General features: G+C 29.1%; 3 protein-coding genes across 4 annotated transcripts; 1 reads left to right on the forward strand and 2 right to left on the reverse strand.

Moving 5' to 3' along the window:
• Nucleotides 1-954: 954 nt before the first annotated feature.
• On the reverse strand, nucleotides 955-5,285 carry LOC106793399 (enolase-phosphatase E1). Its single transcript, XM_014760295.1, has 4 exons — nucleotides 4,968-5,285; nucleotides 3,868-3,969; nucleotides 3,047-3,237; nucleotides 955-2,955 (listed from the first exon to the last, which is right to left on the reverse strand). Exons 1-4 carry the CDS (start codon nucleotides 5,070-5,072, stop codon nucleotides 1,317-1,319), a joined length of 2,037 nt encoding a protein of 678 aa, XP_014615781.1. The 5' UTR covers nucleotides 5,073-5,285; the 3' UTR covers nucleotides 955-1,316.
• Nucleotides 5,286-6,934: 1,649 nt separating this feature from the next.
• LOC106793326 (zinc finger protein 431-like) lies at nucleotides 6,935-10,278 on the reverse strand. 2 transcript variants are annotated; one of them, XM_014760159.1, is made up of 3 exons: nucleotides 9,827-10,278; nucleotides 9,569-9,749; nucleotides 6,935-9,400 (listed from the first exon to the last, which is right to left on the reverse strand). In XM_014760159.1, the coding sequence occupies exons 2-3, from the start codon at nucleotides 9,677-9,679 to the stop codon at nucleotides 7,025-7,027; spliced, it is 2,487 nt and encodes an 828-aa protein (XP_014615645.1). In that variant the 5' UTR covers nucleotides 9,680-9,749; nucleotides 9,827-10,278; the 3' UTR covers nucleotides 6,935-7,024. The 2 variants fall into 2 exon arrangements, with proteins under 2 accessions (XP_014615645.1, XP_014615646.1); XM_014760160.1 differs by having other exon boundaries at nucleotides 6,936-9,400; nucleotides 9,559-9,749.
• Nucleotides 10,279-10,388: 110 nt separating this feature from the next.
• On the forward strand, nucleotides 10,389-11,543 carry LOC106793330 (cytochrome c oxidase subunit 5A, mitochondrial; the record flags this gene model as incomplete). Its single annotated transcript, XM_014760175.1, is given in 2 exon segments — nucleotides 10,389-10,663; nucleotides 11,126-11,543. Coding segments are annotated over 2 exon segments (453 nt in total). The 3' UTR covers nucleotides 11,377-11,543.
• Between the last annotated feature and the right edge of the window lie 1,902 nt (nucleotides 11,544-13,445).

Below are 13,445 nucleotides of genomic sequence, written 5' to 3' on the forward strand. Positions count from 1 at the left end.
AAAAAAAAAAAAAAAATAAAAAGTGAAGTTGTTAAAAAATTAAAAAAAAATGTTTGATTAGGTTTAATGTTTCTCACTTGGAAAGATCTTTGTTTAAAATTATTATTTAATAGCATTAAAGTAAATTTAAATGAAGTCACAAATGTAAGAGCAATCAAAAAAAGAAAAAAAAGTATCATTAACAATATCGGCGAACTTCTAGCAAAAATTGTTATTCTTCGAAAAATATTTTTGATATGTTTCTGGATATTTCTATCATGGTCTTTACTCAGGGGAAAAAAAAGAAAAAGAAAAATTTAAGATACAATATAACAAAATACTGCGTATATAAAATCTATCGCAAATTACAGCTTGTCCATGTGCAGTCTAATTTTTATGATTCAAAGTTCACTGTGTTTTTCCTCATTTTGTAGGGATTAAGTACATTTTATGCAAGAAATATATTGCATTGTCATATAATCTAAAGCCAGCGACTGTTTCGAGGTATTACCAATTCAGTCTTACAATAATTCTTAATCCAAATGTTTTGGAGAGATTGCAGTAAAATAAAAATATTAATCAGATATTTCAACATTACATTAATTAAACACTGGAAAATATTCTGAAGTGACGAATTCATTCATTTGGCACAGAATACATATTACAGTACATTCCAACTATCATGAAATATCTTATTCTATCAGCTGCATGTCATGACGTTTGGTTTTTTTAGGCAATATATATATTTTTATGTATATATATATATATATATATATATATATATATATAAGATTGAATGTGTCATAGTTGGTTAAAATAAAACAAAGTAGCCATAAACCAAATATAGTGAATTACATATTCGATTACCTTTAGGCCGCTTGAAAGAAAAAAATAATTCATATTACATCAAATGTTACTAATCAATAATAAGAATAATTTAGTTTTATATCTGTATGAATATCAAAAAAATATTACAAATATATTAATAAGATATTTTATAAATTACGTTTTGGAATAAAGTAATTAAATATTCCGAATTATTCCAATTTTGAATATCCATAGATTATAATGAGGACAAAAAAAGAGAAAAGAAATAATCAATATAATTGAAAGATAATCGAATTTGTAATACACTGTAAAGACTTTACATTATTTTCCTTGCCCCACTTATCAAAGAAATGATGTTTCTATGACTTCTATCTTAAATTAACATCTTATATTTTAAACATCGTACGATTTATGTAAGATGTAGGGAGCCAACTTTTCAGTTTATACCTGCAGATAAGTACTAGGAAATGGGGTTATGTATGGACTTCTTAAAATGTATTAGAACAAGATTAAGAAGTCGCTGCTACAACTACAGGGGGAACAACGTCAGGTTCACCTGCACCATCTGCTACGGCAGAATCAACGACTTTTTTTACTTTTATAGATTCTGCACTAGTATCTGTAGAACTCTCAGGCTCACCATTTTGTGCAGGTTTTTCCTCACTGCTTGTCAATGTGAGTTGTTCGCTCGATGATCCCTCGTTCAGTCCATTTCTGTGTAAATTTTCATCCGACACTGGCACATCGTCTCCATTTTGTGTTGTTCCATTTAATTTTTTCTTCTCTGATTCCACTGTACTTTTATCTTTCACTTCATCCGACACAGTTTCTTCTTTCACGGATTCTTTGCTTGATTCTTGTTCTATCGATTCAGCACTTTCAGTATGTTTTTCTGCTTTAGGTAAAGATGCTTTTACGTCTGCATTTTCCTTTGTTTCTCTATTTTTTGATTCTTCCTGGTTTTCTACTTTTGCATCACCATCTTTACTTTTCTCCACTGCAACGTTACTTTCTTGATCTTTCGAATCTTTCTTAGTATCATTATTTTTATCTTCTGTTTCTGCATTTGCTTCTTTCGTACTTATTTTTGCAATAACATCATCGGTTTTAGTAGCATCGGATAAAGGTGCATTCTCTATCTCCGAAGATATTTGTGTAGTCGTTTTTGATATTGTTTCCCCTTCGGCGGAATTTGCTTCAGTTGTGCTGGAATTAGTATTTTTTCTGCTTGTTGATCCCTCTACTTTTGTTTCAGTTTCTGCAGGTTTCTCAGAAACGCTTTCCTCCCTGGTTTTGTTATCTTTTACTGCATTGGTAGTTTCATTTTGAACTACAGTCTCAGACTTTGTGAACTTTTTATCGTCAGTCTCTGGTTTTGATACAGGCTCGCTTTTGGTTGCCGCCATAGCATCATCTGCAACTGAAGTAGCTCCAACTTTAGTTGGAGTTTCCGGTTGTTTAGTTACAGATTGTTCTTTTTCGTCAGGTTTCGCACTTGTTACAGTTATATCTTTTACATCTTTTACATCTTTCATAATTTCACTTTCATCTTTCTGGGTTTGATCTGTTTCATCAGTCTTGGTTTTTATTTCTTGTTCGGGTTGAGGACTTTTAGTTATTTCTGTCTTTTCGATTTCTTTTGCATTTTCAACCGGGATTTCTACATCCTCTGAAGTATCCATTGGCTCACTGCTGTTTGGATTTACAGATTCATCTTTTTTCTCCACTTCCGTGGGATTTAGTTTCTGGCGCTTCGTTGATGTTTGAAATGTTAAATCTAAGAAAGACTTAATAGTCATATAAGCAATCGCTTCTTCATCTGTCAAAGCAGCATTACCTTCGCGCGTAACTATAATCGGTAGTATGCCTGCTTCTTTAGCAGCTGCAGCTTCTTTTACAACATCCGTGAGAAATATTACATTATTCGCTTTTTCTCCTAGTTTCGTTAAAATATTCTTGTAACTGTTGCACTCTTGTTTAGCTCCTACTTCTGTGTCAAAGAATCCACTGAAATACTTTAGTAAATCGCCATGCTCGGAATGGCCAAAATGTAATTTTTGTGACTCTACACTCCCACTCGAATAGACATATATTTTTTTTCCATTGTTAACCCACAATTCCAATGACTTGGGTACATCGTCGTAAACCCTATACAAAAATTGTATTAAAATCATCGGAGTACAAATGGCGATAATATATTGAATTACAATTATAATAAAAAAAAAAAAATGAATCTTACCTTCCTTTTATGATTCCTGTTTTATAAGCATCATGCCACATGTTACCTTGCAATTGTTTAAGCGAATTTGTTTTACGATCATTGTCCATTTGCCAGAGGATATTTTTTATTAATGATTCTTGTTCTTCTTCTACATTACTACCAGTAATCGAAACAAAACCTTCAACTTTGTCTTCTTCATCTTTCTTAGCCTAAAATACAAAATCTTATTAAATTTCACTTTGTTTGTGAATAAAGTGGAAATGTCGACTCTACAGAAGTGTAATTTCTTCACAATAAAATGTTGACAAAAAGATAAAAATTAATTTATCATTAAAAAATATAAGACTATTCTTTGGAATTCATCAACATTAAATTCATAAAAAATACTAAAACTTCGTTACAAATATTATTCATTCTTTAATACATTTTATAAGTAATTATACAAATAATGATATTGTATAGAAATTAATTATTTAACTTCTTATAATCAATATAAATAATATGAGAATTAAAAAATCAAAAAACTCTGATATATAAATACAATATATTTACGTCTTTAATAAAAAAAAATTTTGATATATGATATATCAAAGTTAGGCGAATTCTAAAAGACAAAGAGTCTTCAAGTAAAACTTTTAGTAATACAACAGCTGCCTCTATCCTATCGTACTATTGGCTGCTTGTAAACCATTTTACAAAAACTGCTAACAAAGGGTATCATACCAAATTTCTATTATAAATAACATATATCAAAAATAAATATTAAATGTTGGTTAATTTAATTAAGTATATTATACAATATCAATTCCTAAATTTCAATAATTGTTAATAATATTTACCTGTTCTTTCAATTTATTATAAACTTCTTTGAACTTCTCATTATCCCAACACTCTGAAAGGTATTTTTTTAAATTGGCTCTCACATAAGGAAATAAAGTTTCCTAAAAAAGAATATCAAATATAAAAAGACTTAAAAAAAAAAAAATATATAAAAAATAATAAGAGGAAGATTAGAAACAATCATATTTAAACTAATAATCGTTGTTTGTTTCAATTCGGGTTCTGGAAAAAAAAATCTACAATAAACAGTACAAAAAAACAAACTGTAAATAAAATAAATTAAAAAAAAAAGAAACGAAAAAAACAGCAATACCATGAAATAATTACGCCGTTCATTGTACACATAATAAATATATATATACATNATAATGCATATATATATATATGTGTATGAAAAAGTAAAAAAAAAATTGTTTTCAACATCAATAGAAATTTGCCGCGAAATTTATTTAGGAATATTGATACGCATTTTAACAATGAACAGCGAGAGAATAAAAGAGAAAAGAGAAAAGAAAAAAGAAGAGGAAAGAGAAGAAAAGAGAAGAATGAATAAAAACCGGATAGTGCAAAAAAAAAAAGGTGAGGGCTCTTCTCTCTATCGAAAATTTTCAAAAGAGAAACTAAAAAAACTAACGTAAGAAATATTGTAGCGCGAAAGGAATAAAGGTATTATTGGTATCGATTACGAAAGGATAAATTTCCAAGGGGAATTTCTTTTTCGACAATTTCCAAGAAATATGCAGGGAAACGTAAAGTTCGTTGTCGCCGGCATCGTACACTACCCTTCCAACCAACGAACAAACGAACGAATGAATAAACGAAGGAACGAACGAATGGAAACGCGTGAGAAATATCCAAGAAACGTTGGGGAGAAAAGATTAACTAAGGGCTTTTTATATTCCCATAATTCTAAAGAAAAATATTTTCAAGAATTGACAAAGGGATTCTCCATTTTGTTATTTCATTCGTTATTCAGCCCATTTCGCAATAATAATAACAATATGAAGGATGAGATAAAAGTTAATATTAAAAACGGTTAAACGGGAGGAACTTTGTTAGGGCGCGTTCAAGAACGCCACACGGCCATGGCCTTTGTTACCTTCACGAAGCTTATGCTCGTCGTTGTACCCTCGATGTCAACCAGGATTGTCGTTTGAGATAGCATAGTATCTTCATGTTCCTGACTACGTTTTTCCCCGGCCATCTCTCCACAATTAAGTTATCGAATCTCTTTGGGCACCGAATAAAAGATAAATAATAAATATATTTGCGCGTGTAATTTATATTTCGTATCAAGCCGATGAAAACGGGACGTTAAAAGCACGATATTGTATATGTCTACGTCTCTTCGACGCGTTCTTGTTGAAAGCCGGCGGATGAGTTAGCTCGGGCCCCCCGCGCACTACTCTGTGTGCGTGCGAACTCGTTTCCCTTTTCCTCCTTGTCCCCTGTGCCGATCCACGGTAACCAGGGCCGTATCTATCATATTATTTTCTCCCCTTTTATCCTTTATTACACGCATCGCCTATTTTATATTTTATTTATTTTATTTCATTCTTTTTATACAATAAGTGCTTAAATATCTTTGATCGTTTGTCTTTTATCTTTCATTTATCTTTCATATCTTTCCTTTACTCGAAAAAACTCATTCTTCACCGCTACTGGATCCTCTATCTTTCATTTTACTTAACAAAATTCTTCTTCCTAACCTTGCGAGCTAGCTTTTTTATCAGAGTATTCATATATCTTATTTATATGAAAGATTGATTTATCGTAGATTATCATTTTGGCTTTCGTTAATGCCTTTATTGTTATTTTTTTAAATTAAAATTCTTTTCTAATTTAAAGTGAATTGAAATCTGTTGATATCGTAGATGATCCTTGTTTATAAAATATTCTTTACTTGCGACATCGGGAAGATTAATTTATCGATTAATAACGTGAATCTGATACTTAGAATAATAATTTTAAATTATATTTTGTTAAAACGTTAGTACATTCGAAATAAATTTATTTATGAAATTTTGTAAGACACGAGGCTCCAATATCGATTATTACGATCATGTATTATGAACGAAAATTGCAACGTGTTAGTGGCCATACGTTCGATATACATTGATATTCGCGCGTACGTGTAAATCGCTGCTTCGTTCAACCAATGAGCGTTCGTGTTTTACGGTGTCATGTTTGCATCCGCCGACAACGATCCCTACGCAAAATCTTTTTTTTGCAATAATTTTAATAGAAAAAAGTAAATTTGAAAGAAATCTTTAATCCAAAATATTTATAAATTCCTCAAGTTTTCATTAATAACTTTAAAATAGTAAAAAGAAAAATAATTATTTCAAGAAAGGAGGATAGACGTGACAAAGTGCATGTACACGTTTTGATATTACTCCGCACGAAAGTAGTTCCTGGACACGTTATTTTTTATCAATTTTTCGAATTTTACTATACAAACGACGTTTTTTTTTAACTCAATTATAAGATCCAGAGATATTTATTCGCATTTATTTCAATGATTAACATTTTTTTTACAATTATTGGTTATTCGTATATTCGATGTTATTAATAGAAAACGTTAAGGTGGTTATATACAGCTGAGAGACACAACCACCTGATTTTTGCATGGGGTGCGAACGTCGACTGTGAACGCGGAACCATTTAAACTTTGACGTTCGTTAGACTTCCACGTGCTGATTCTCATCTGTCAGCATTGTCGCTGACAACTTGCAAACCACGTGTATCTTACACATTTTTAGGAAATGGATATTTTTATATTATGATTTTAATACAAGCTAATTAAAATGTATTATGTATATATATTGCAGATATACTCTCTTATAAAATCGTTAATGTAATAATCGAATGTAGGACTTGTTATATCTTGTATAAAATCTGTTTTATATTTAACGAGCAAAATAAACTACGTTTATAAAATAGAAAAGAATTACAAACGTATATAATTGAATATTGTAGAATAATTTTATAGAATAGATTTCAATTTTATTTTCAAACAATCAATGCAAAAGTAACGATTATATATCTAACGTAAATAACAAAATCAAATTATATAAAATTATATACATATATTTACATACAAAAAATTACTACATTTGATATCAAATGCATCATTTATTTAACATTATCACGACATTAGACATTTTCCAATTGTTTTAATTTTTCACCTAAATGGTTGTTTAAATGAATTCTTATTTCTTGTTGATCATTACATTTTTCCCCACATTCAGGACATTCCAAATCGCCTTTGCCGTGATGCTGTTTACGATGCTTTGATCGATAATTGTACGTAGCAAAATTTTCTCCGCAATCCTGACACTGATAAGGTAATTCACCAGTATGCTTTCTTTGATGATGATCCTTCGAATCTTTGCGTCTAAACCTCATATTGCAGTATTCGCAAACAAACGGTTTTTTACCAGTATGTAGGAGAACATGATTGTACAAAGATTTAGTGTCATTAAAACCTTTCTCGCATTGAGCACATTTATATCTTTTCTCGCCATTGTGCTTGCTTCTTATATGATTTATTAAAAGTTGTTTAACTTTGTAAGAGATGTTACAGATATCACATTGATACACGGGATCCACTTTACCTTCGTGTATTCGTTCTTTGTGCGCCTTTAAAGACATTTGATGTTTAAACTTTTCGTTACATTCCTCACATTCGTACAATGGTTTTTGTCCTATTAAAATCGGATCTTGATCACTAATTTTGTGACTTTCTATCATATGAAATTTCAACATTCTATACGTTGGGAAACCTTCCATGCATATCGGACAGGTAAATACCTTCGGTAATAATATATTTTTATCGTGTTTCCAATGTTTTTCTAAATGTTCGTTCATATTTTGTTTTTTCCTAAACGATTTATTACATATATTACAAATGTAACGATTATGAGAAAAGTGTATTTTCCTATGAAGTCTTAATGCGTTCTTAGTCGTACATTTTTGTTCGCACACGTCGCATTGGAACGGTTTTTCACCTGTATGCGTACGATGATGCTCTCGTAGACGTGCTTTTAATTGAAAAGACTTACCGCATAATTCACAAATATAAGGTCTTGCACCCTTATGTACAAAAAGATAATGTTCGTATAATGAATTTTCTGCGCTAAATTCTTTACCGCAAGTACTGCAAATAAATTCTTTCATATTTTCATTGTGCCGCATTTCATGAAATTCCAATCTTTCCTTGCGCACAAAGTGTTTGGGACATTTGGAACAATGATATTGACGAGGCGATATTACTTTAGCTTCATTTCCATCTACAACTAAAGAAAGAGTCGAATCTTCGCAAGTAGAGCAAGTTACTAGATCGTTGATAGCATCCGGATCTAAATCAAAAATTAATTTTCCACATAGATTGCAATTAGTAAATGTTTTTCCTTGCGTTTGTTCCGACAATTCTTCTTGTGTATTATCAATGTCTAAATCGTCATTAACGGTATCTACATGAATTTCTTGAAAATTCAAATGGTTGTGTTTCTTTTGATGTCCCTTTAATTTCGTATATTTGGAAAATAATTTATTGCATTCCATGCAAATAAAATGTTGCGAACTTTTATGCGTGTAATAATAATGATCCCACAACAAATTTTCATTACACGCTTCTTTTCTACAAACGATGCATATATATTTATCCATACAATTTAATTTATGTCTTTCCATATGAAATTCATATTTCGATTGACAAAAATATTGAGCACCGCATAAATTGCATACTATTTTTGGTGAAGATTTTATATTATCGTTGTCTTCCATTATGATATCCTCGTTATTAATGATTTTTTCATGTTGTTGATTAATAATCGAGTTGTAATCGTCTTCTCTATTGAACCATGGAATATTATCATTAGATTCCAGCTTTACTAATGTATTTGTACCTTTACCATTTACAAGTTCAGGATACTGTTCGTTAATTACTTCTAATTTATCAATTTTAACAGGATTTAAAGTTTCTTTATATTCTATATTTCTCTTCAATTTTTTCTTAACATCTTTTCTATTTAAAGAATTTTCTTTACCAAACATATTGTACGTCAACGTACTCTTACGATTATTGTTTTTTATTTCAATACTTTCTTCGCTCATATGTGCTTTAGATTTGTTATAGTTTTGCGAGTTTACATTATCTTGTTTGATATTAAGTGCTACAGGTTTTTCAAAGACTTGTAAATTCTGCTCTTTCATAGAATAAATTTTATCGGAATGACCAACGATTGCTAGAGATATTTGAAAACTATAATCACAGTTTTGTGGATTACTAACTAATAATATCATTAAATCGATATTACAATTTGGGCACACGCATACAGTATCGCCATAAATCTTTGCGAATATGTCTGTTTGTTCTTTTTTGTTGTTTATTAAATCGTAACAATGATTTTCTTCATTATCTAATTCTTTCTCGTATTTTAAAACTTCTTGAATAAATTTATGATAAAGAATAACTTTATCGTGACAGGACAAACATATAAACTTTGAACCATTGTCTAGTGAAGATATCTGAAAAATAAAAATAAACAAATAATGATCTTTCAATTTTCATATACGTATGCTTTCATATTTAACCGTTTGAGTCCCAAATAGTTAAGACTGTTGAGACTGAAATAGTTAATTAGAATTTAAGAATATTTTATGGGGAAATATAAATAGGAGTATACCTGTACATACATTAATTGGTAACGTATCTATTATCTTTTGTTTAAGATCTGTAGAATCTTCAAATATATTTTTAAGCCTTCCGTCTTGCAGGTATGTACCACATAAACGACACAATAACATACTTAGAGTCAATTAACCACTGCATGCTCTTTAAGAATTTGATATCGATAATATTATAAGATCAACAAATCTATGATCACATAATATACATATTTTTAAAATCTAATTATATATATTTTATCAAATTTTCAAATCTACTATACTTACATATAAATATTCTTATAAGTATTTATAATCTTGAAAATTATTTTTATCATACATAAAATTAAAGGATTACATGAGGTTATTCGACAGATTTAATTAAAATATTTTCATATATTTTTTATATAATTGTAGTGAAAGTGTTTTCTGTATCAATAACAAATCACAAGAACTTTAAATTAAATTTCAGAGTTTTTAACCACGCATATAAAATATGTCAAATACCATATACATACACATACACGTGAGAATGAGACATGAATTTCATTCTTATATATCTTTCAAACGATTGGTCCATTCATTTTAAAAACGAGCCAACAAAAGTAATATATTAGACGATAACCTTTATTTCAAATATTTTATGAATGAAATGAATGAATATCGTAATACGTAGTATTAAAAGTACTCGATATAAATATTATATTTTTTAAATTTAAAAACCAAATGACAAATATTGAGTTGGTATAGAAAATATTTAAGAATTCAGGTATGTTGAAAGTTATGTCATTACCACGCAAGCGTCAAACAGTTCAGCTTCTGACCGATATTTTTTGGGTTTACGCAATAGACGATTCTGTCCAAGGGTGCAAAGTTATTTCGTCGTAAACTCTCGTTAAAATTGGAAATAATTTGTTAGAAAAATGTTGCGTATCGTGGCAGGACGCGTTGGATCTTCCTTAAGGAACGCAACGATACCTCGTGCAACGATTATCGGCACACAATCCTTGAGAAATTCTCACACGACCGAAACCGATGAAGAATTCGATGCACGATATGAAAAATATTTCAATCGGCCTGATATCGACGGCTGGGAGGCTCGTAAAGCTATGAACGATTTGGCTGGTAATGATTTGACATTAACAATTTTATCTTTTCGTCTCATTATTTTGTTACATTATATTACAAATATTTTAATTGTTTTAATTTTTCATTAAATCTAAAGTTCTTGTCATGAATCTTCTTCAACGATAACTTACAATTTCTGTTATTTTAGTAAAGCTCAATAGTTTTGTTTAATAATGTTATACATTTGATTTATATTACTAGATTTATGAATAGATTCTTATTTATAATTAACGTATTAATTATGTCATTTCCTGCGTAATCTCTCAATCAATTACAAGTTATATGGGGTATAACATTGTTACTCGTTAACACAACAAGCATTTGTTGTATTTACAATTCTTCTATCGTAATCTAATTGAAATGATTTTTATATCGTTTAAATTGAACTATGTTATATCTCTAATGGTTATTCGCTGCTTGCTATTAAAAGTTATTCTGTTATATTTACTTTAACTTTAGGTATGGACATGGTACCTGAACCCAAAATTATCTGTGCAGCGTTGAGAGCTTGTAGACGATTAAATGATTTTGCCCTGGCTATTAGGTTTTTGGAATCCGTTAAAGAAAAATGCGGTCCATATGTCGATACTATTTATCCATATATTCTTCAAGAGATAAAGCCTACCATGGATGAATTGGGTATTAATACTCTAGAAGAATTAGGATATGATAAACCGGAATTAGCCCTAGAAGATCCGAACAAAATGTAATTAAAAATGTATTCATTTCAACTTTAGTATTTATACTAAATGAAAGTGCATCTTTGTCAAGTTTCTCATTATTTATGAATGATTAAACCATTTTCGAATGAAATGTACTTTCAATAGATCTATTTATAAAAATGTTTCTTAATCGAATAAACAAATTGAAATTGTCATACAGTTGTTTTTTCTAATTATTACTTGATTGATCTACTAATAATCAAGTAATAATTTCTATTGATAAAGTCTAGGTTAGAATTATAACATGTACGAGGGTCAATGCAAATTTAATTAATGTGGGAAACATAATGAAATGATATGTGTGCTATATTTGAACTGTTTTTCCATTGGTTCTTTATGTCATGTTTTTAAATGGCGATGGACTCAATTTACTTTTGCTTTTTTTTTTACACTGAACTTAATCAAAGGAAAAATGACACAATCACGACATATTTACAAATTACATTATAGGATACACAGCAGTAAAGTCATCATATACATATATGCCTAGAATCATCTAATGTGTTAATATACGTTCCTTTTAGATGACATAGAACTTAATTTATGTTGGGTATGTTCCTTTCATTAACGAAAATGTAGAATACAACATGATCTTACCTATATATATGTTTATATATTACATCACGTTTTCAATGGCCATGATTTTACAAAACAATGCAACAATTAATATCTAATCAATATAATAATCTGCACTAGTAAATAGTTGTTATTAAATTTAAATACTTTTTTTTGTCTATGATATCATAAAAAACTTTTTGGTATCATTTATATGCCTAGTCCCAAAGGCAGCTTGTTGTTTCAATGTTACGATTTATTATTTTCCAACGTGTATGTTACAAGGATGAAAAACTTCTATGGATCTACAGGAACTTTGTGTATGGTAAAAATGTATTATCGATAATAAAATACTAATTAAGTGTAGCGACAAAGTCTTAACTTAACTTTCACTATGTATGAGATTAAAAAAATCATTGGCATTTTTGTATGCATCGATACGACTAAAGTATTAATAAATATAAATAAATTATATTACATATACATATATATAAACTATGTTTATTATTCGTTAGAGTGATTGCACAAATAAAATTATTTTTATTAATACTAGATTTTTTATTTCACTCATTTTTACCGCAACATTGAAACAAGATTGCACAAAGTAAATAGTTTTCTTTTTCTAACGTCAGATATAAAAATGAATTGGCTCTCGACTGCTATCGAAGAATGATTTTCTGTAATATAAAATAGAAGTGACGCGTTTTGATTACTTCAAAATGCAGTAAGAGCGATGTATTTTTCTAATTTTTATGTAAGGTACTCTGTTTAAAGTCGTGTATCTAGTACTGATTTTCTAAATATAAATGAAAAAAATATTAGCACAGTCGCCAAATTTGAAAATTTGCATTTGTTATTTATCAGTTCTTAATTTAAATATAACATAAATATAACGTAAGATTTACGTAATTATTTCATATTACGTATATTTCTTTTTTTATCACGTGTAAAAATGAAACTTAAAAAAAATTAAAATAGCAGAAATGTAAAATATAAAATATGAAATATTAAAATATATATTACAATCACACCCCTGAATTATGTGAATCGAATGTCAAATCCATATTTATATATATATTTTAACTTCTTGAGAAAAACAAAGAGAAAGTTATCTTATCCTATTTGTACCCGTCAGAAATGCTTAATTCTTTTTACTGCTATAATGTGATCCTGTGTGTGTATGTATATATGTGTGTATATCTATACATATATATCTCTACAACCAAGCACAAATTTGGTTCATTCTTTCGTCATAAAAATATGTTACATGTCTTTTGGCTACAGAGCCAAATATTTTTAAATCTGATCCAGAATACATATTTTTACACTAAATCAGATTGTTCATTTTTTTCGTTTTCAATTTGCAATATACCATGTTTTCATACGATTTTAAATAATAATCATTTATGAAATATTAGTTCTTTTTTCCAATTCTCTGCATATGTCCAACAAATAAATAAAAATGTTTATTTTATCAATATATTAAAAGCTCCACTTTTCTT

The sequence above is a fragment of the Polistes canadensis genome, unplaced genomic scaffold (genome assembly GCF_001313835.1).
Source record: "Polistes canadensis isolate GaletaPanama2010 unplaced genomic scaffold, ASM131383v1 scaffold_13, whole genome shotgun sequence".
In the NCBI taxonomy this organism is placed as follows: Eukaryota; Metazoa; Arthropoda; class Insecta; order Hymenoptera; family Vespidae; genus Polistes; species Polistes canadensis.